At 39.8% G+C, this 24,128-nt stretch overlaps 2 protein-coding genes across 8 annotated transcripts in view; one reads left to right on the forward strand and one right to left on the reverse strand.

Moving 5' to 3' along the window:
- RSPRY1 (ring finger and SPRY domain containing 1) overlaps nt 1-16,109 on the reverse strand; it is a 37,806-nt gene extending 21,697 nt beyond the window's left edge. Inside the window, exons 1-3 of the mRNA XM_055412694.2 lie at nt 15,969-16,109; nt 5,069-5,573; nt 141-193 (exon numbers count right to left, since the gene is read on the reverse strand). Of these exons, the coding sequence (XP_055268669.1) occupies nt 141-193; nt 5,069-5,418 (403 nt within the window). The 5' untranslated portion in view covers nt 5,419-5,573; nt 15,969-16,109. The remainder of the gene's footprint in view (nt 1-140; nt 194-5,068; nt 5,574-15,968) is intronic.
- Nucleotides 16,110-16,343: 234 nt separating this feature from the next.
- PSME3IP1 (proteasome activator subunit 3 interacting protein 1) overlaps nt 16,344-24,128 on the forward strand; it is a 37,170-nt gene continuing 29,385 nt past the window's right edge. For 2 of the 7 annotated variants that reach the window (XM_088830041.1, XM_055412701.2), the window contains exon 1: nt 16,399-16,577. Coding sequence is in view for 1 of the 7 variants with exons in the window: in XM_055412700.2 (XP_055268675.1) it covers nt 17,786-17,792 (7 nt within the window). In the remaining 6 variants the exon portion in view is untranslated. The other 5 variants (XM_055412700.2, XM_055412703.2, XM_055412704.2 and 2 more) reach the window with 5 other exon arrangements.

Genomic DNA, 24,128 nt, shown 5'->3' on the forward strand with positions numbered 1-24,128 from the left:
GCAGGAAAATTTCCACAGACTAAGGGCTTTTTTCCTCATCATGTATGTTAAGTACTTTTGAAGTATTTTTTTAAAAAGTGGCTATATTTCTTCATGAACATTAATCAATTAGGAAGTCTTTTTAAAAACTTAAAAAATACCTGTTTCTGCCATTTCGTGCAATGTAATCATTGAATAGGGAGGTTCCTGATCACTGAAAAATAAACATTCAAGACATCAAACTTGAAGAAATAAGAAATGACAATTTCAAATAGAAGTTCAAATTGGAAGTATGGGGGGTAGAAAGAGAAAGAAAGGAACACGAGTGAATGTAGAGAAAGATGGAGGAGCCAACCAGAGCTATAATCTTTAAGGACAAATGCACACCACATGTACTTATTTCCAAGGTCACTATCCATGACAGCCCACAAACATTAACAAAATGGGCAGAAAAGCACATGAAAGTACCACCATGTGGCCTGAAGTCAAAGCACAGGACTAATACTGAAAGCCAGAGCCCACTTTCAGTTTTACCTCTAACAGCCCAATGCCAATAGAGACAAGGCAGGGAGACCAACATCATCTTCCTCATACATACCTCAAGAAGTGCCAGGAAGGCAAATGCAATCCCAAATGAGGACTTACAGAAGCAAGGGACTACATAACATCTTCATTTTTAGGTGGTGTTCTGGTAAATATCACTATATGCTTAAACTTCATAAAATGAGGTTAGAAGAAAAAGAAACCAAACTTAATTAGTCATTGCTCTAAAATGGCATTTTCCCCTTAATTCAGTGGATGTTCAAACTGTGATCTCAGGAATTCAAAGAGATGCTTTAGGGGAAATTTAATAATGAAGGAAATATATTCCATCAAACTCATCATCTAATTATTTAAAGAATATATTCACTGGTTATTTGTTTACATATTGTGGCTCTCTGTTTCACTGTGAAAAAACAACAACAACTATCGCTTTCAATCATTTAATCCTCAGAATAACCTTGCAATCGGAGAAGGCAATGGCAAGCCACTCCAGTACTCTTGCCTGGGAAATCCCATGGATGGAGGAGCCTGGTAGGCTGCAGTCCATGGGTTCGCTAGGAGTTGGACACGACTGAGCAACTTCACTTTCACTTTTCACTTTCACACATTGGAGAAGGAAATGGCAACCCACTCCAGTGTTCTTGCTTGGAGAATCCCAGGGACGGGGGAGCCTGGTGGGCTGCCGTCTATGAGGTCAAACAGAGTCGGACACGACTGAAGTGACGTAGCAGCAGCAACCTTGCAATATGGGAATTACTAAGTTCATGTCAGGTACTCATTAGGTGCCAGTGTTGGACACATCCTATTCCTTTTCAAAACAAGGGAAAATTCTTATTTAAAAAAATTGTATTAAATGATATAACTAACTAATACAAACACTGCTCTGTGGCAATCTGGCAATAATGAAATTAAGTATGCATATATTCAACAATGCTAGAGAAATAATTACACAGGGGCATATGAGGCTATTTGCTGCAATGCTATTTGTACGAACAGAAAGTCAGAAGTAGTAACCTAAGTGACTGTCACCACATTATTGGATAACAAAATATAGTACTTTTGAGCATACAATAGAATACTCTGTAGCAGTCTCAAACACAATGTTAAGAGGAATTAAAACCAAGGAGACTTCTCTAATCGTTAAGTAAATTTTTAAAATCATATACAAAACAATATATATAAGCTTCCTTCACAGACAGAAACATATGTCAGGCAGATTAGAAGAACATACCTTAAATTCGGAAGAATGGTTACCCACTGATATTTGGAGGTGGGAGGTAAAAAGGACAATGTGATTAGGGAAGAAGGGCAAAATGATAAAAATGACAAGGTCAGTGACCAGTAAGGAATATGAGCACCTGAATTCTATACAGACACACTTAAAGGATACACACATCCCTACCCTCAAACAAACAATATAAAGACCTCCCTAGTGGTCCAGTGGTTAAGAATCCGCCTTGCAGTGCAGGGAGCGTGGGTTTGATCCCCAGCTGGGGAACTAAGATCCCACATGCCACCGGGCAACTAAGCCTGTGGGTCGAAACAACTAAGACCCAATGCAGCCATACAAATAAAACATAAATATTATATATATAAAAAAGAAGATGACAAAAATTCTTTGTGGAACAGAAACAGAGCAGGAACTTCTGGTGGGAGGCAAATGCTAAAACCATAAGATCACTAGGCTCTGGGCCAGGAACTAGACAGAGGTCACCAGGAGCTTTACGTCTGCAAGGCAGGTAAGGGGGACCAAAGCCCCACTGTTACAAGGGATGGAGCAGACTTACCAAATCAAGTGGGAACAGCATTCCCCTCTCAGTGAAAGGAGTTGAAAAGCTCTAAATAGTAGCCTGCAGCTGGCATAAAGTTGCAAGTCTCCAGTGACAGAAAAAGGCAGAGAAAGCCAGGCAGCAGGACTTGGGCTTCCTAGAGTGGGGTGGAACCTCAGAACCACCACTTTTAGGTTCACCTGTAGACTGAAGGCCCCTGGGTCCCAGATGGAGACAACAAAAGTGACAGAAATGGAGAAAGAGAGAGAGAATACACGTGTGCTCGCACGCACACACACACAGGAAAAAACTTCCATCAAGGGGCGTGTGCACACACACCACACACACAGAGAAAAAAACTTCCATCGAGGGGCGCGTGCACGCACATAGGCACAGGCACACGCACACGCACACACACACACTTCCATCGAGGGGCGCCTGCAAAGTCATGAGAATAAGTAACATTAATACCATCAGCAATCTGAGGACATAATACCAAGAAAAAAAGGCTAAAGAGTTGAACTTCAGAATGATTTTTAAATTAAGTATATATTTCAAGTGTATTTCCTATAGCAATGCTCTCATTATGCCATTAGGAACCATGCTGTCCTCTCAAATCAAGGTCATTCTCTTGTAAGTAACAAGTAGAGAAAGGAGAACAATAAATATTAAGATCATTTTATAAATGTGATATCTGTGTACATCCTTTTACATATTCTTACTAAGCCCATCTGTCTTGTCCTCTATGTTTAGTTTTAATAGCCTTGTAAACTTTGTAGGTTAGCAAATTCTTTTTTCTATAGCAGTTTCTAAAAAAAAAAAAAAAAATCTCTGTAACTATGTTTACAAACTCTCTGAACCTGATTTTGCCATTATATTCTCCAATATGTCCCTTTATAGTTGTTCTGCACCTGCCAAATTTTTCCATTTTCAGAAGAGTTTTCACTGTAATTCAGTAAAAACAGGTTTAAGGTAAAAGTTACCCTATTATTCAAGTGTACACTACTTGCCTCATAAGTCCACTTATAATGTGTAATACTGTACTGAAGCTTAGAAATAAAGTTCCTGCTTTGCCCCTACACTTTCTTAATCACCCTATAAAAAAATATGGCAAAGTCAATTCTGTACCTGTTTTCCCAATAGGCTTAAATAACACTGCTGTGGTTTACTTCCTTATTTGGGAAGGACAATTTTTCATTACAATTTCACAGCATACTTTAAATGTCATCATGATGAAACTTTACATGACAGTTTCTAGACCTTTGCTTGCATTTAGGGGATGTAAATGGCATAGATTTATATTAAATAGGTATTTCCTACAACATATTAAAATGACATTAAATTCAGATACCACAACTACTTCAAAGGCAGGTTTTAATAAACTTAGGAAGGCCTTTCTGAGATGGTTACGGAGCATATTTGTAAGAATATTTTCTAGCATGCTCTATAGCAGAAAGAAAATGTGTAAAATAAATTTATTTCTATGAGGCCAAAATAATTCTAATATGCACAGGTATATCTTGCTTTATGCCAAAACTGCTTTCTCATAAATGTGATTATCAATATTTAGATACTTAAATATACTGGCAGATCCTGAAGCAAAAAGAACTCAGATAGAATTTAAAAAAAAACTATCCTCTATTGAGAACATGTTCTGTACAAGGCACCATTTGTATCTGTGCTCAGCCATTTCTTGACTCTTTTTGAACCACGGACTGCAGCCCACCAGGCTCCTCTGTCCATGGAATTCTCCAGGCAAGAATACTGGAGTGGGTTGCCATTTCCTTCTTCAGGGGATCTTCCTGACACAGGATAGAACCTGCGTCTCTTGTGTCTCCTGTATTGGCAGGTGGATTCTTTACCACTAGCGCCACCTTACTAGATGATTTATATATATTTTCTCATGATAATCCTTGTCAGAAAGGTATTATTTTCCTTTTATAGATGAGGAACCTGAGGCTTACAGAAGTGATTTGCTCAGTGTCATGTAGCTAGTCAAGGGGCTGGGCCAGAATCTGAACCTTTGTCCACTACAGTTCTAAAACTTACAGCTACTTTCTGTGCTATACGGTTGAGTTAAAATACTTTTTTCAACTTGAACAATGCCCTTTAATCTCACTGTTATTCAATCTGGGGCTTGGCACTTAGACAAAGCAGGGGGAGAAACAAAACAGGGTACAGGTGTGTCCTGCAGTTTCTTTCAATTTCCAAGTTTGCCAAAAGGATCCAGGAGGGTCATCTAAGGGATATATTGGTAAAAGAGGGAGAAGGATACAAACTCTCCTTGACCTACGTCCTTCCATTGCCAACAGAGGTTGTGTGCAGCTACGTTTTTGGTACCATGGGGTCGCAAAGAGTCGGACACGACTGAGCGACTGAACTGAACGTTCTTGGTAAAACAACTTATCTTGAATCTCCAGTCAGCACAGTAGATAGCCAAGCAAGGTAACAGTGAGTCTTCATGAAATAATTTCCTCTTGTACGCTTCAACACAAACTCACTCCATATTGACTACATTCCCCAATAGAGATCAAAGCTTTCATCGGTGTATTCTGCTACAGAAATGTTTAGACATTTCCAGACTGGAGTAGATATTAGCAAGTAAAATGATCAAACCTTATAATTTACTCTGATGAGAAATGAAATAGTCTCCCCCTGCCCTATCAGTAATGAGGCTTGGCAGATAATATCCTAATGCACTGAAGGAGTCCAAGAGTTATGATTCCTGGCATAAGGCTTTTCATTAGATAGGAGGTGACCGTGAGCCAGATACTTACTTATCTACAAGAGTCCGTATGACTGCCAATGTGTCCAGCACTAGCCCGTCTACATTTTGTTTTTTTCTCCTTGGCTCATGAGGTCCTCGGCCTCTCCTTGGTGGCCGAACAGGGTCCCGGGGCTGGCTCCTCATGTCAGCGGTGGGTACTGCACTGTTATCGGCCTGTTGCTGCTGGGTGTCAACACTGTCTTCTGCTCCACTGTCGTCTCGGCAGATACAGGAATTGCCCATGGTCGCAGTGGCACCTCTAGTCCCCAGGAAGCGGGCTATGTGCTCCTCAAGAGTCAACAGCAGACCCTGGCCAAGGCTTCTGCTTGCTAAGAACACGGCCCAACCAAAGACAATCATTTAGATAGTTTTCAGTTTTCCAAGTACTGTTTTCATAATCTGGAGTTGAGGAACTTGCATCCTATTTGTTTTTAACAACTGAATGCTGAAGAAAGTTGCAGAGGTGATCTCCAACATTATCAATTATAAGGAATCCTGGTCATCCAGTGGCAGTTCTAAAAGAGAAAAGGAAAATGAGTCAAAGGTTTCTTGGCTACTCAATTACTCAGACTTTCTTAGTTTGATTTTATAGATATTAGGACTACAGTGAAGAATCATCTTTGGTTATTTTTATAGGCTTCTGATGCAAAGAGATGTCTTTATGTAAGAATGAACAACCAGTTATTTCTTTTTATCATTATAGTGTAAAGTTGGTTGCTAACCACATCCTTGTAAACTACAGGAGTTACAATAGATTTCTTTTTTTAATGTATGTGTGTTTCTATCCATATAGAAATACATTAGAAGAATCTATACAATTGCTTTAAGGGCTCCTTTTTGTGGATTAAAAAAAAACAACTGTATTTCTTGAGTGTATGAGAAAATTAATGTTTCAAATAAAATATATAATTATAAATGTCTGTTGTTTTAAAAAAAGTTATGATACAATGTGATAGCACCCACTTGACAATAAGAATAATACAAAGATAGAGTGTTCCCTTTAAATGACCAAACTGCATAGATCTCCCATTTGGAGGACACTTGAGAATTCAGAGAGATAACAAATAGTTACAAAACTTTTCCTTTATGAAAGCAAGACTTTGTTTGGGGGAAGGTCAATATATATCATAAGGTTATATTTTTCACAATGATAAGTTTGCTGTGCACGTCTGCTACAAGGTTAAGAATAGGGAAGCACAAATGATCTTTGTCTGAAAATACTAAGCAACTGCGGTCAGCACTGGGAGAATAAAGAACAAGATATAGTCCCCACCCTCCAGAAACTTGTGGATGGCCATTCTCATACCACACAGCATGTTTATCATTAAAAAAAAAAAAAAGCCTAATGATAGAGTCAGCCCTTCATTAAGCTGAGAAAATCTGGTTAGGTATAAAAGGAAGTAAGATTTGGAAGCAGGAGACAACACGGTAGCAAACGGTGAAAAAATCATGTGGAGACCTGAAGACAAGGACCCGTAAGGACACTAACAGACACATAAGGATTACAGACTGGTATGGAGTCTCTATGCAACATTTGCTATTTACAAATAAATTCCCCTATCTTGAGCACTGGCTTAGGAATAGATATAAATATTAATAAAATAACTTAGTGGGATTAGAAGCAAGAGAAAACTTGTTTCTGTTATTTTGGACAGATTTGCAGCAAATTCTTCCAAATATTTGCCCAGTTTAATTACTACTCATAAGCGGAAAAAATGGAAGGAAAAAAGTAGATGGAGATAAAAATTCTTTATATATGTAATACTTAATCTAATGTAATATGTAGAGAGTGGGGGAGGGATAGGGGAGGGGAAGAAGGGGAGAGGAGAAGCAATGGATAGACATTATCTCCTTCCAGAGTACCAAGACAGCAACAGCTGAGCCAAGAGAGTCAGGCCATTTTCAAAATCTGGAGGTTGTACTGTATGTAAAGGATGTGACTGAAGCATAGGTAGAAGCGGGATGCAAGGATTCAGCTGAAAATAACCTTTTAAAAGTGAGAGTTTCCTGATGGTCTAGTAGTTAGGATTCAGTGCTTTCACTGCTGTGGCCCAGGTTCAATCCCTAGTCAGGGAATAGATCCTACAAGGTGTGCGGTGTGACCAAACAAAAATAAATAAAAGAGAACACATTTTAAACCAGCAAAGAGTGTAAGTAATATCATACCATTCCCATCACTGCAAGGATGGGAGTGATTGTGCGGAAACCAGCGGGTTAAAAAGACATTTGCAGACATGGAAAACCAGCGGCAAAGTATGAGTCATGATACACGTGTGATGTGATAATACAATTAACTATCCAAGTAAAGGGAATGAGATTCCTATCACAATCACAAGATTCTGCCCCATATTTGAAAATTCCAAATGGATAAAAAATTTTAATTTAAAATTAACTATAGAAGGAAAATAAGAAGTTTGTTGGATCTCAAACTCTTAAGCTTTATTCCATCCAAATTATTTTTGCTAAGACTTATTTAAACTGAATGTAGAATAATTCATGCACATTTCTATTTAGTACATTACAAAGCAAATGGAAGAAATGGGTATGGGTATTTCTAAAAATCTGACTAATTTGGAAGAATTATATGTGGTGATTTTTTTTTCCTATTCCCAAATTGAACTGAAGTATAGTTCAGGTCAATTTCTTCCAAAAGAGTCATTTTCTTTAAATGCCCTAGAAAATGACGTCAGCTACAAAATTTGTTAAGAGAAGGAAATGTAAAAAACAAAAAAAATTATATTTTCAATATTTTAATACCAAAGACTTTCTTTTTTTTAAGGACTAGCTATAAAGACCAGGTGCAAAGAAGTTAATTAGGTGGGAGAAGCCATGAGGCATTTCAAAGGAAAGACTATGAAACAAACAAGGAAAAAAAATAAGAGCTGTTATCTTCAAATTTTTTAGCTGTAGTCTTTAAATGAGCATACAGAGTGCTCTTGAAGGTTAAAGCCAAAAGCAAGACAAATAAGTGAACATATTGTATGATCTTTCATTTATTCAGGACTAAAACATGGAATACTTTTCATCTGGAAAAGCATCACTCATGACACTTCTCAGAGATTAAACTGTGAATACTTTAGGCAAAAGACTGAGTGGTGAAGCTACACAATTACACTTTATACAGCTTTATCTCATTCCAAAAAGCATTATGTGGTTCACTTTCTACAGAGCATTGTTTTAAGATAGTAACATTCAGTCTACATCTCATACAGGACACCAAAGGCCACCTACAGTATAGGGCACAGGCTTTGCAGTCAGTCTGGGCGCAGGTCCCAGCCCTGCGATATTTACAGCTATGCATTCTAATTACGCTGACTACTGACACACTTCAAAACATGGAAGACAGTAACAGTTCTTACATCTCACAGTAGTTTGTGAGGACTACATGGAATAGTACCTGTAAAACATGGCACGGTGCCCAACACTGAAATGGATCCCCACATGCAAGATGTTATTATCAAATGAGTACACAGCTAATCAGAAGTAGCCAAATAATCTGGGAGTTGGGGGCTAGGAATAAGACCTGTCTTAATTATGAGCACTAAGATAACTAACAAACTTATCTTTTATAGAACTCATCTACACTACACTGAAATGATGTTTACTTATCTATATATTTGGGGGAAAAAACCTTGGAAAAGAATGTAGCTTAACAATCAACCCCAAAGGTGATGGGCATTAAAATCACTTAGGTGCCTCTTTAAATAGCAAGTCCTGGTTCTACTCCAAATAGGCAGCATCTGAACTTCTAGGATGTGGCCCAAGCAAGTGTTCTCTTAAAGGCTCCTCAGATGATTCCGATGGTGGCCATGTCTGGAAATCACTGTTATAGAACCTAACACAGAAACTGGGACTGTACACAGGACCTCTTGACTGAATGAAAGGACAACTGGAACACTAAAGTGTGATTCTTCTGGGGTCTAAAAAGTGAATCTCCTTTTCCAGAGAAAGTAACTGAGGCTATCTTTGAATACACTCTTTTGGAGAGGTCAGTAAAAAACCCACCAGAATACAGTTACATCTAGTACAGATGATGTACAGTACATATCAACACAATGGATGAAGCAGTCCCCTGTATTTCCTACCACAGCCCCCTATGAAGCATCATACTGAACCAAGATGGTATGTTGCTTATGGGTAATGTTATTGAAAGGCTGACAGACAGCATGGGATGGAAAATGAGTAAGACTAGAGATTATGTAAAGGCAACACATTTGTAATATCTATATACTTCACCTTAACTTTTAAGACTACTTAGCATTAGATGGTCAAGTTATTTTTGAAACAAAAAATCAAAAAAATCTAGTCACATAATTTAAATATATACAACTATCAGATCTGCAACTGTGGCAACCATCAACTGATTTCATGATGGATGAAATTATTTTCTGATAGATGAAATGGCACTGGATGCCATTACTTAGTAGAAATACTTCTCTTACCATCTAAATCATCAGTGATCATTACTTTTAAAATCATCAGTGTTCCTAACCATTTTGCTGAAAGGACCTAATTACAATCAAACATTTCCTTTGAAAATCTACTTCTCTAAAGTGCAGTATTATTTATTTTTATCCTCCCCTTTGAAAAAAAGAAAATAAAGGTTATTCTCTCCATTTCAGTATCATTTATGATTTATTCTCCATTTTATATATTTTAAAGCTGCTCTGAGAGGGGGAAAAATCAAACTTGGGCTCGCAGTAAGGTTAGTATTAAAGCAGTGAGGGCTGGTACTCAAAATACAGATCTCTACCATCATAAACAGCTCACCATAGAGATATCTGCCAACTGGTCTAAGCCTCTCTAACAAATGGTCCAGGAATCAATGATTCATCTATTCAAATATTTGCTTGCATTCAATCATAATACAGCTTAGTGACTTTAAGAACATTTTCTTTTCTCTGAAAAATAAAACCTCAGGACTATGCTGCCAAGAACGGAGAGGCTGGTTAAATGAAGAAAAACCAAACTTTGGGCATAAAATTACTATTGCTGTCATTTTTACCTTATTGTTCCAAAATAGTGAATGCCTCACTTTTTTCCAATCCACCCCAGAGGCTAAATTGTACAGCATGAACAATAACAATATATAATAAACTGGAAATCTTAAATGGTTTTCTCTTCTTAAAAAATGTTTTGGAATTTTCCCCTAAGACAGTGAATGCATTTACAAGTGATAGCTTCTAGTGTCATGTTTACTGTGCTCCTCCAATATTTCATTATGAAAAATTTCAAACATACAGCAAAGTAGGATTTTACAGTGTATACCTACATACCCACCACCTGGATTCTACTAAAATCAGCATGTATATCACTAACTGGCTTCAATATATTTTGAGGTTACATTTATAGAAAATGTACAGTTCTTAAGCATGTAGGTGCTGAACTCTGTCTACTGCATATACCTGTATAACCCTATCAAGATAGGAAAGCTTACCCCATACATTTGCTTTTAAAATATCCTGCCAGACACTCCGAAGACCATAATTTTCTTGTGTTTAAATGGGAGGTCAATGTGTAAAACTTGGAGGTCAATGAGATTATTTGGTAGCAAAATAAGTAGGTAAGAAAGATGTATTGTATATCAACAGTACACTTGCCAGTTGAAACAGAAACCACCTGAGGACATTTTAACAAGAGCATGCTTTGTCTCTAGAGTCTAAGATATCTCAGAGGAAAGGGAAGGGAAAGATTGTGAAATATTTGGTTGGAGCTTCACTTTTCCCCCATAGGGAAGGGCAGCTCTGATATTTTTACATGCCACTCAGGTGTTGAAAACTATTTGACTGCAGTGGCACTGGGCACTTGAAGTTTAAGTCACATAAGGTACTCTTATCTGCTGGATTGTAACTTTCAAGTTGTCTGGGAAAAGCACTGAATGATTCTAATACTTCTCTTGTGCACTGAGGTTGGTTTAAGAAAGTACATTTTTGAGGGAAATGTAGACAATTTTTTTGGTTGAACTGTTGAAGGAATACTTAGGATAGGACAGAGTAAGGAATTACCAAAAGCAAATGACAGTAAAAAGGAGAGAGGGGGGAAAAAAAGGAGAAATTAACAATCCTGCCTGGTTTCAAAGGCTGAAAAATTTGCCTTGGACCCAAAAAGGAAACGCTAAGGAAGAACTGAGGTAAGTGCTAATGACAGCTGCCATCCAGAGGAGAAAAACAAATGTAATACTCCATACTATGGGGGATTTTCACCTCCAGAAGACCAAATAACAGGAAATAATATAGATGTGTCATTCAAACACATGATTCACAAATCTGAAAAGATTCTTCTGTTATGGAAAACTCTTTGCTGCTAAGAAAAACAAAAAGTAAACAGCATGAATAGCAACACCTTTCTCAATGAAATCTACTTAAAATGGTGTCTGAAACACTTAGTTGAACACTTGACTGTATATCTACTGCAACCTAAGGGCAAAAGTGTCAGTTGTTCAGGGGTGTCCGACTCTCTGTGACCACATGGACTGTAGCCCATCTAACAGATATTCAGCAAATATTTTAAGTGAATTCATTCTAAAATCTGTAAAAAGTATTCTTTGAAAAGCTGAGAACACATCACTCAATAAATATGAATCCAATGCTAATAATGCCAGGCACAGAGCAAAGATGAAAAAAGGTCCCTCACAGTTTTCTTAAAGGGATGAAGGGCAGCCACAGACAACAGAGTGCCCGATCCATAATACAGCACCTGCCATAGAAGCCCACGCATACAGTATCAGGTTCACCAGAAGGAAGCCTCTTGCCCCACCATTTTTCCAGTGGAAAAGGAACTTAGTTAAATATCTGTACAAGCAAGTTTTTAGGTGACTATATATATTAGCCTTGGCAATAGGGGAATGAAGGATTTAGATCTGCACTGCAACACATTCATGTCTTAAATGATAAGCCAAAATATTGTTGGTACATATATCCCTGACCTTGCAGTTGAAAGGTTAACTGAAAGTCCATAAAAAACTTAATTGATAAAGATGAAGATAATGGTAATGCTAACGAAAAATAAATAAAAGAGGAAGCACAATGAAAAACCAAGATCAATTTGAGACAATACTGATGATAAATCCCAAATAAGCACCTTTCCTGAATATTGTAAGAATCCCCATTCTGCACATGACAAGGTAAGAAGCTTTATATTGCTGCCAAGTGTCTCACAAAAGTACTTTCTGGGAAAACAAGGTATCAGAGACAACAGTAAACTCTAATGTTATGCTAGTTTTGGTTTAGTGACCTGGTAGATTATTAATAAGTAGCCTTTAGGTGCAGGTAAGTATGAACAACTATGAAGCAATAAGAACTGAAAAAAAAAGAGCCACATTTTCAACAAGGCAGGGCAGGATAGGAGACATACTTTGAGAATCATTGCATTAAAGGAGCACAGAAAAGGAAACTTAATTCCTTAGGAGGTAGAAGGGGTAAAGAAAAAAAAACAAAAACTAACACTGAAACATTAAACTGAGGTAATGATAAACCTGCAGAATAAGGTATTTCAAAACTTTCTACTTGATGTATGTAAGACCCATGAAATTATGCTTGAAAACTGTAATTTCAAGCAATAGGAAAGTTACATGCAGGGTTCATTCCTTAACAAACTTAAGAGTGTATCAATCCTCTGCTGTCTCAAATGCATTCTTAGTTTTCCAAAGCTTAGAGAGGGAGAAAGTGGAATATGCTCCAAGAGTTCACCACTACTTGTTAGGTACTACCGCAGTTAGCCTTGTATATATCATAGTTATCTATAGTAAAAAATGATTTTACATGCTGAACCAGCAAGCATTCCCTCTTAGAATGGACATTGAGAAAATAGAACAAATCTGTACTTTTTTCTAATCATAAAGGTTGGCAAGAAAACTATTTCAAAAGTTTACTTATTGAACAGATAAACCAAAGGGAACATAGTCACTCATTTGCATTCCTAAAAAGTTGTGAAAGTCTCCTCCTCAGGTTGTGGCCCAAGTTATGGCATTCACTATTTCATAACTATTCTGTTTTTCAATTTTACAATTTGAATACCAGGAAAAACTATCCAAATTCAATGGGAAATGCTTTGAAAATGCCCAAATATTTCAAGAGAAGCTAAATAATTTACTACCCCACCCCATAACTCTTTTGAAATAGATTACTGGTTCCAGTGTGGTTCCCATCTGTGGTGTCAAATGACTTTTCACTTACTTTTGCAACCCTTTCTATGACTGTCACATCCTACTTTACAAGAATTCCACCACAAAACAGAAAATTTCCAATTTTAAGTAACATAGGTAAAGTATCTGCCTGCAATGTGGGAGACCCAGGTTCGATCCCTGGGTCAGGAAGATACCCTGGAGGAGGGAATGGCGGCTGCTCACTCCAGAATTCTGGCCCGGAGAATTTCATGGACAGAGGAAGCTGACAGACTACAGTCCATGGGGTCGCAAAGAGTCAAACACAACCGAGCGACTTTCACTTTTCACACAAAATGCTAAGTTTTTATTTCCCCTTGTTTCTTGGCCAATTTACTAAGTGAAAAGTTATTTTGCTGACAAAGCAGAAAAAGTCCACATAGAGTATGCTGGAACACTTCCTATGATCAATAAGGGAAAAATAATCATGAAGTGCAGAAATAATGAAGGGTTTATGAAAATGGCAAAAGCAGGACACAGATTAAAGCAGCAGGTCTGGACAATGTGTATCTTGGGAACCAGAAAGCTCACAGAATCATCACAGGGATTTTTTTCAAAAAAGACTCATGGAACGTAAGATTAGAAAAACAGGAAATTCAAGTCAGCTTTTTGTTTAGAAAAAAAAAAGAAACTTCAAAAATCACAAATTACTCAATATTTGTTAAACCAGCTCTAACAACTGCTGCTGCTGCTGCTAAGTCGCTTCAGTCGTGTCCGACTCTGTGCGACCCCATAGACGGCAGCGGACCAGGCTCCGCCGTCCCTGGGATTCTCCAGGCAAGAACACTGGAGTGGGTTGCCATTTCCTTCTCCAACAACTGCAACTAACCAAAAATTAGGAAAATGTCATACATGGACACAGTACTTATAACCTCATAGAGGAATTTACAAAGCAAGATGTCATCCCAGGAAGTGCAAACTATACATGGGTGAAAAGTAGAAACAACCGCTGTGAGAATAAACTTTTAAAGCCATTGTTAATGTGCCTCACTGACTCGATGACCATGAGTTAGGGTGAACTCCGAGAGTTGGTGATGGACAGGGAGGCCTGGCGTGCTGCGATTCATGGGGTTGCAAAGAGTCGGACACGACTGAGTGACTGAACTGAATGTGCCTCATAATGTATGGTTTGGGGTGACTACAGGAAGGCATAATATTCATGGAGAAAAAAACGGAGGTCTCATTTATAAAATCAAAACTGAGGTAGAAAACATGATACTCATTACCTGTACATAAAAAGGCCACAAACACATATATATGGAAAAGGGGGAGTGGTTTACAATAATGAGATTAAATTACCTGGAGGAAAATTTCAGCTGTCAGAAAAAAAAAAAATTCCTGAAGGGAAAGAGTACATCATAGTGCTATCACTTGCAGTATCATCAGAGGTTGAAAGTAAATTAAACTCTGGGAAAAAACCATCCTCCGGCACCCCCCATCTAAGCAGGAGCTGAAATCATGGGTTTAGGCTATATGACCTAAAAAGCTGGAAACCTTGAAGCTTTCAGTACAATATGGTTCCCGCACGCCATAGGTGACCAACAACTGTATTAATGCTAATCCCTTACATCTACATACTGTTTCACAGTTTAGAAACAGCCTTCACTTTCACTCCTCAACAGCAACCCCTTTGATGGCAGCATCACAATACTTACACAGCTTGTAGCCTGAAAAACACTTTCACACACTGTTATTTTACAGAAGAAACCCAAGGAGGTTAAGGAGGAGGAGATGGCAGGTAAGGGGCCTGGACAACCAGGGAACTCCCTTCAGTCAACTGAATACTCTTCTAACCTTTAGAAGTTCAAAGTACAACACTCCAGGGGGGAGCAACCTCATTCAGACAGCTATACAGGATAGAACTGAAGAGTCTCAGTGGATCATTTCTGCCCCGATCTCGGACCCCAAACACAGGGGAACTAAGGTAGCAGGTAGAACAAAAGCCTGATCGAAGAGCCACGCACGGAGTGTAGGTGGGACGGACTTTCCCCCACTCCACCTGCACTAAGTCCAGAAAAGGCTGATTCCTATGTTTCAAAGGAAAAAGCTTGCCATTCCCGCTTCCATTTCCCACCCGGGCTTTCGTATGGCTTGGGGCGGGGGGAGGGGGATCTTCCTCCCGGAACCGCGCAGCAAATCCCCTCTCCCCAGGCTCTTACTCATTTTTCACCTCAGGCCTCCGAGGTAGGGGAACCCGCTAGCTCTGGCTCCCAATTCCTAGCTTCTCCCTCTCTCTGAGGCGTTTCTTGACCCTAAGGCACGTTTAAGCCTCCCCAGGGATGGTCTTCTGCCACTCCTGCCACCTAAACCTCAAACTCCACAAAAGGAAACCCTCCCCAAGCATCCTCCCATCCACCCTTCTATCCTGGCCACCCCTGAGGAGGACCACTGTATATCAGGAGCCTTCCAGGAGCTACCTGCCTCTCACCTGGGCCCTTTTGGCCGCGGCCTCCGCACAAGGGCGACCCCCAACAACCTCCCCGGTCAAGAAACCCCTAAAGCGGAAACACCCTCTGGTCCTCTCCCGGCGCCTTCAGCACGGGCCTCGCTGGAGAACCTCCGGGCTGTTTTCTGGGCTCTGCCCAACGCCACCCGCTCCCAGCCCCCTCCTCAGAATCTCCCCCAGCCCAGTCCTGTCTCCCCGCCGCAGATTCAGGCGGCTGTTCCCCTCCCTCACGGACGTCCCCAACCCTGGGACTCCCCCCGCTTCGCGTTCCTAGGGGCTTCCCGGCTGGGCTGCGGCACTGACTTTCTCCAGCTCTCGGGCGCACTCGAGGGAGGGGGCGGCGGCGGCTGCGGCGCGACTCCTTTGTGACAGGTCCAAGAGAGCGGTAAAGATGGACGCGAGGCCACGGCGCTGCCATTACGTGCTGGGCCCACCCCCGCTTCGTACCGCCCCGGCCCGCCCCTAGTCCCCTAGGAAACGCCCCTTCCTCGGTGGCCAGCCCTCTTCCTCACATCCAATCAGCTTTCAGGAAACACATCACGTGACAACACGACTCGGCCCGCCCTCCTGGAGGGAACTGGCCAATCCCCTTGCTGAAGTGTGAATGGCCCAATCAAGTCTCTCCCGCTAGCTTTCAAGGCACCGGATTTCCATCTGGCTCCACGGGATGAAGGGAGGTACGGATTGGGTTACATCGCCGGAAGAGGGGCGGAGCTTTGTTGTGGCGGTGAGGAAAAGGAAGCCCTGAAGGGTAGAAAGAAATACCAAAGCAAAGACTGTTTTCTTGCTTTCATTCTTTCTGTTTTTATTTTCCTTCTCTTTATTTTTTCTTAAGAGCGAGCGGCGTTTGCGGTGGGAGTTTGGGGTGGGCGCCGCCGAGGTGAGGGAGTCTCGCCTCCCGCACGCTGGTAGGTGAGTGAGGCCTGGGCCCTGGCCAGGCAGCGAGACCAGGGCGCCACCGTCCTCGCTGAGGAGGTGGGGGGCTGCGTCTGAGGTGAAGTTTAGGGCCAGGCCTGCCCTTAGTCTGCGCTCTCGCCCAGAGTTCTGAGTCACCAGAGACAGGGGCCTGTGGGAAGCCGAGGGAGCCCGCGGGAACGCCTCCGGGTCCTGTGGAGGAGGATGCCGACCCTTTCAAGCGGTCCTGGGGCTTTGGGTCTCTTGTCGGCTCCCCTCTACATTTTCTGCCAGGTGGCAGGCTTCAAGCGAGGAGTGGGCTCTATCTCAGAGGTCTTGGAACGGCTCCAGGCTACTCCGGAGATGTGGGGGTGCCTGCCTGGTTGCGAGTTTCTGAAAGTCACAGAATTAGTTTAGGATGGAAACATTAACTATGTTCCATGTACCAGTCTGTGTGCTCAGTGCACTTTCTTCTAAAGGAAATCAAACTGGCGTGTTCGTCTTGCAGAAAACTTAACCGAGGGTTGAAGGGTGTTGAGAGCTTCTGGCCCAGGTGAAATCCAGCGCGCATCGCGGTAAAGGTGGAGACCTATTCCTTCTTAGCACTGGTTTTGAAACTAGCAGAAAACAAGAGCTTCTGTGGCCCTTTTAAAATGCAGATTCTCGGACCCCGCCCCCCCACCCTAGCTAGTCCGACTCAGGTCTTGAGTGGGACCCAGGAAGTCAAGTGCAGGTTTGGCGGTCAGAATTCCTGGTGACCTCTTGTGTGCCAGCTGTTGGGTAAGATTCGTTGATAATTCAGCTTATTGCTGTGTTAACAAGGACCCCATAAAAAATGGTTTGGAAAGCACTGCTTCTGAACGCCTTGAAAGGAATTGGTGTGTAGACTCCTTTTTGATACAAGGAATTGAGTAGCGATAAAGGCCGCTTTTACAGTCTTGCAAATAGAGCTTGAGGTGAACAGTTTATAAGTGTCTGAAAGCTGAGGCTGCCCAGTTATTTTTCTCAGATGGGTCTTGATGCCTTTCCCTCTTGGGGAATTTCTTCGTGGTTGTAACAATTATATCAATGCCTTTTACCTGGTTAGCAGTCGTTCCCATTTAAGAATCTTGCTATTTTGATTAGAAATGAGCTGCTGCTTCAGAAATTGAAAACCATGTATCTGGTAAATGAAGTGATTAAGCGCATGGTTCAGCTGTAGACTCAATCAGCCTAATTATATCTTCATGGCAGGTAAATTAAGCAATTTCAGTGTGCTCACTATTGATCTCCTTTTGAACGTGTTTTGTCTTCATTTTCAAATAACACCTGTTTCGCTTTTTCTATAACATGTGTTTTACAGTTTATTTCGTCTTTGGTTTTCTGAATTTTCCTTATGATGTATGCAACTGTGGATTTGTTTCTGTTCAGTGTGTTTGATGTCTATTACACTTCTAAATTTTTGGATTAGTGTCTTTCATAAGTTCTGTAAAATTCTCAGTCATTTATATTCACGTACTGTTTCTGCCCTGTTGTGTATCTTCCTTCTTTACTGGTTTAATGTAGACCTTTCCCCCTGTCTTCTTTATGCCTTTTCCTCTTTTTACTTTTCTATACCACATTCTGCAGAATTTGTTTTTTATTAATTCTCTCATAAGTTATTTCTAATCTGTTACTAAACTCATCAGTTGTGATTTTAAATTAATTTATTGCATGTTTTAGTCACTGAAGTTCTGTTTTTTCTTTTCAAATGTGCCATGCCACTTTAACGGTTTCTTATGCTCTGCTGTCAATTTTGAGGCCTGGTTTTTATTTTCTTCAAACATGGTAAGCATGGTTGTTTTGTAATCTATATGTGTTAATTCCACTGTCTGAATGTCCTTTGGTCTGTTTCTGTTGCCCATTATTCCTGCTTTTTTTCTTACCAGTTCACCTTTACTTGATGCTGTAGTTCTTTGGGGTACCAGATTAAGATGGAGAAAGAGGTGGTTATCAGACCCCACACACCCTACGTGGGCTCTTTGCTTTTGACTTTTGCTTCCCAAGGGCACCAAAACAGTAGCTTTCAAGATCAGAGAAATCCTCGGGATGAAAACCAGTTTGAATATTGGGCTCAGTTTCTGGTTTTCACCTTGTCTTGGGTTTTTGCCGAATTCTTTACTATCTTGTTAGCTTTTCTGTTTGTTTAAGAATTATTTTAAAAAACTTCTTCCAGTTTTATTTGTCGCAGAAGTGAGGGATTGGTCTCAATTACCTAGCCCACTATTTCTGGAAATGGAAGCCCCCTTTGATTTTAAGAGTGAAATTTGTCTTTCAGGAAACCTTGAGTTAAAGGTTATTTTTCTTCACCTATCTAAAACTTCCACCACCTTTCACAGTGCAGTGTTCTTGTTGTTCAGTTGCCCAGTCGTATCCAACTCTATGTGACCCCTTGGACTGCAGCACGCCAGGCTTCCCTGTCCTTCACTATCTCCCAGAGCCTACTCAAACTCATGTCCGTTGAGTTGGTGATGCCATCCAACCATCTCATCCTCTGTTGTCCCTTTCTCCTCCTGCCTTCAATCTTTCCCAGCATCAGGGTCTCTTCCAGTGATTCGGCTCTTCACATCAGGTGGCCAAAGTATTGGAGCAGTGTCGTAGCTGCTATCAAAATTAAGCTTCCCCAGTGCTTTTTTCTAGTCTTCCTTTTCTGAACTCCTTAGTGCTTAATTTCTTTTCTCTTAGAGCATTTGCCCTCATTCTCCATTTCCTTAAATTGCTCCTGTACATTCCTTATCTCTTCTTTTGAATTCAAATTTCTTATTTGCTAAAATGTAGTGTCAGTTTAGTACCTAGCACTGTGACTTGCACATAATGCTATTGCTGCTTGATTGTGTCCGAGTCTTTGCGACCCCATGGACTATAGCCGACCAGGCTTCTCTGTCCATGGAATTTTCCAGGCAAGAATGCTGGAGTGGGTTGCCTTTTCCTACTCTGGGTAATCTTCTCTATCCAGGGATCAAACCCACATCTCCTGCAGGTCTTGCATTGGCAAGTGGATTCTTTACTACTGAGGCAGCTGGGAAGTCCTGCCTTGCACATATGTTCCCTGTAAAGATTTTCTTCAAAAATACAATTGAATGAGTGGGCCTTGTATGTTTGGTGTAAAGTCCTTTTTTTTTTTAATTTGGTTTTGGAGAGAAGATCTATAAAGCTTGGAAGGTGAGGGTGGGTTAGGTTCCAAAGTCCACCCAGATGGTGAAATAATGTGTAGTCAAAGCTATCCTCACAACAAACTGGAAAATAAAGAGATGGGAATACCAGACTGCCTTACCTGCCTCCTGAGAAATCTGTATGCAGGTCAAGAAACAATAGTTAGAACTGGACATGAAACAACAGATTTGTTCCAAATCGGGAAAGAAGTATGTCAAGGCTGTATATTGTCACCCTGCTTATAATAACTTACATGCGGAGAACATCATGCGAAATGCCAGGCTGGATGAAGCACAAGCTGGGATCAAGATTACTGGGAAAAATATCAATAACCTCAAGATATGCAGATGACACCAACCTTATAGCAGGAAGCAGAGAACTAAAGAGCCTCTTGATGAAAGTGAAAGAGGAGAGTGAAAAAGTTGGCTTAAGACTCAACGTTCTGAAAACTAAGATCATGGTATTGGTCCCATCACTTCGTGTCTAATAGATGGGGAAACAATGGAAACAATAAGAGACTATTTTTGGGGGCTCCAAAATCACTGGCAGAGGCTAACTGCAGCCGTGAAATTAAAAGACACTTGCTCATTGGAAGAAAAGCTATGACCAACCTAGACAGTGTATTAATTATTTTGCTAACAAAAGTCCCATCTAGTCAAAGCTATGGTTTTTCCGGTAGTCATGTATGGATGTGAGAGTTGGACTATAAAGAAAGCTGAGTGCTGAAGAATGGATGCTTTTGAACTGTGGTGTTTCAGAAGACTATTGAGAGTCCCTTGGACTGCAAGGAGTTCCAACCAGTCCAGCCTAAAGGAAATCAGTGTTGAATATTCATTGGAAGGATTGATGCTGAAGCTGAAACTCCAATATTTTGGCCACTTGATGGGAAGAACTGACTCATTTGAAAAGACTGTGATGCTGGGAAAGGTTGAGGGTGGGAGGAGAAGTGGACGACGGAAGATGAGATGGTTGAATGGCATCACCGATTCAATGCGCATGGGTTTGAGTAAACTCTGGGAGTTGGTGATGGACAGGGAATCCTGGTGTGCTGCAGTCCACGGGGTTTCAAAGAGTAGGACATGACTGAGCTACTGGACTGAACTGAAAGTCAACCCAGATGGTAAAATAATGTGTAGCCAAAGCTATCTATCAGGGAGGTACCATGTTGGGTATAGGTATACCAGTGTAGCAAAATTCCAACATGGCCATATTTTTCTCCAGTTTTGAAACAGATGCTATTTTTTTCCTTTGCGTTTTAGATAAAGTAGTTGGTTCGCATTTAAGAATCACTGTGTGTAAAAAATATAGCTCGTATTAGAATTACATATAGTGAGGGAAGTACTTACACTCTGAGAGGCACGGATGAGTTGGGGAGTTGAGGATCAGCTAAAGGAACCATATTGTTATCTTTTTTTCTTCCAGTGGATCTATCAGTAGATAAATTCAAGGTGAACGTGCATATGATGAAACTGTTCTTATGCTGTGGAAAAATACATGGCATGTGTTTTCTAGATGTCTTGCAAAAAGAGGAGGTTTCTTCAAATTGCTGTTTATAGTAAACATTCTACATATGAATTGCATTTACTAATGCTGTGCCCTCATTTTTGGACTCTCTTAGTCCTCTTTGCTAGTGGAATAGTTTAAATAAGCCTCAGTGTTAAAAGAGTGACTGAGAATTGCTTTGTCTAGTAATAAGTGCTAACAGACTGTTCTCTGTTAGTAGTTGTCATGCTCTGAAGTTTTATAGGGAAAGTTGGCTTGACTTAAGTTACTGTAGCTTGATAGAAGTGCCTTCTGGCCAGAAAGCAGTCTTTTCTAGAATGATTTTTAGTTTGCCAAATTGCTCTTAGTTTCTGTCCTACATTTTAAAATCTCACATGACTTGAACATCATGGTAATGTTGGAAGAGCAATACTTAAGTATATTTACTAATAGAAAAAATGTGGATTTCCCTATTGTCTTTTCTCCCTTTGGGAGAACACAGAGATCTGATCTGCCCTGGTGTATTTTTACAAGTACAGTGTATCTAATGTTAGAAATTAGGAGGGTATGGTGGCCAGTGATGTAAACACATAAGTAGTCTGCCATCACAAAATTCAATTCCAGAGGAAACCAGATCTCATTTACTTGCATCATGGCATGAGCTAAATGGAATAATTTTCATGTCAGCAATGGCAATTATCTTGGGAGCAGCAATGTAAGTTTTGTTTTTTGAAACTTACATAGCATGCTGTGCATTAATCCATTCTGTCTCACCAATCTGGAAATTAATTACTACAATTTCCAGTACAAACACAGTAGTGCAGTGTTTAACATTTATTTCAGCTTGAAATATAAGAACATTGTTTCTTTGGCTGTGAAGCAAATTTGAAAATTTGCATCAGTTTGAAACTTTTAAGTTGGGACAAAATGATTTTGGTATGGTTTTGGATTTCCATGAATTCTCTATTTGAAGAACTTATATAATCCTTTTAAAAATAATGTTTAATTTGATAATTTAACTTGAATTATCACAAAAAACGCTATGAGAGTAAAGAAACGTTGGCACAGTTATTCTTTCTAAAATTAAACACAATAAGGATAAAATAAGCATTCTCAATGTAAATCTTCTTCATCCCTAAATGAATTTTTATCATTAGATCCCCAGACTCCTGGGCTTTTGTTTATTTGTGTTTTGTTTTTAATTATTCTAACAAAAGAGGAAAATAAGACTTGTGAAAATTTAGGTAAGCTGTAGAAATTAGAAATAAACATTTTAATTTCTGATTTCTCTGCTTCTGGAAGAAGGTAAATAAGTTGAGGGTAGAAATCACCTTTCTGTTGCAAAATAAACAGCTAATGAATGTTGGACTCTTTGGAGAAAAATGCTTTGTGTAAGAAATTTTTAGTATGAGAGAGCGTTTTTTTTAGTTAGCTGAAATTAAAGGAAAGCAGCAAGAGTTATTATTGAAGAAGATGTCAGTTATACTGGTGATGTAATCTTTGGTCCTGTGTTTCCTATTGCACAAGTTGTATGATGTTTGAATAGAATTCCCTATGGGACAAAGACACGTTTGTGAATACTTGTTGGATGACTGTTATTTTCTATAATTTATATTGGACAGTACTAAGAATATGTATGCGAGAGCATTCCTCTCTGCTTAAATTATTCAAATTCTCTCCTTGGTTGGTTTATCCAGTAAGTATTTCTTGTATGTTTAATATATGCCAGACACTGTGCTAATAAGCACTGTGGATACAGAGAGCTGTTGGAATAGTCCTAAGTGATAAAACATAATGAACAAATGCTATAGTAGAGTTAGAAATAGCTGGAATGGGGGCCAGAGGAGAAACAGAGAGTCTAATAGAATGCTCTTAGAGTAGTTTATGCAAGATGAGGCCCTGAAAAGAATGGATTAGAAAGGAAAGGATGAATTAAAGAGAGATCATTGTGAAGTAGAAACAACAGAACTTGGTTACTAGTGGGATGTAAGGGAATAAGGAAAAAGAAGTCTTAAGTATATGCCCAGGTTTTCAGCTTGGGAAACTGGATTGATCCCTATTTGTGCCCTTCATTACTGCCTCTTAGCTGTACCGTTTACTTTGGTAATTCATTACATACCCTGTTTACCTCTTAGGAACTAGTACAAGAGTACTAGCTCTTTAAAGTTTATTTTCTTTATGCATCCCCATAGAATTTGCACGATGCTGGACACAGCATTCAGCTTGATGTTGAGTTTATTTAAATTGAATTAATAATAAAACAATAACTATGGTAAAGGGGAATTATAGAATTACCAAATACGTATACATGGAAGCTTTTCCTGATTTCCCTCAATTTCGTCTGGTCCCTTTCCCACTTCACTTGTCATGATTGTTTATGTCACTTTATTTCTCCTACACTCCTTGAGCACAGGGTAGTATATTTCTCTCACTCCCATAACCAGAGCTCAGCATAGCTCTTTGCAATAATGACAGACCTTTTAAAGCATTTTTAAGCAGGTCCCAAACACTGTGCTAAGTGCTTTACATGAATTATCTAGTTTATTTCACAAAAGCTTTATGTTGTGCAGTACTCTCTTAATCTATACTGATGAGTGCAATCTGTGGATTAGGAAACTAAGGCTTAGATGAGTTAACTGACTTGCCCAAAATCCTACAACTTACAAGTGGCAGAACCAGAGTCTCTTGATCTCAGAATCTATAATCATCATTACCTGTTTTCCCTCCTGTAAGGAGACTGCAACAGAAGGTATCTGTTATATGTTGGTTGAATTAGATTAGGTTGTCATGGATAGTGTCTGGTTAAGCTGGCTTCTTGGCAGTATTTATTGATAGGGAAGTTTTGAATATTTCTGGAGAAGGAATATTTTGAATATTATCTAGCATACCGAGGAGTATGACCAGTTGTTCATAAAA

The sequence above is a fragment of the Moschus berezovskii genome, chromosome 22, assembly GCF_049115385.1.
Source record: "Moschus berezovskii isolate FMDL1 chromosome 22, NW_MosBer_1.0, whole genome shotgun sequence".
NCBI classification, from domain to species: Eukaryota; Metazoa; Chordata; class Mammalia; order Artiodactyla; family Moschidae; genus Moschus; species Moschus berezovskii.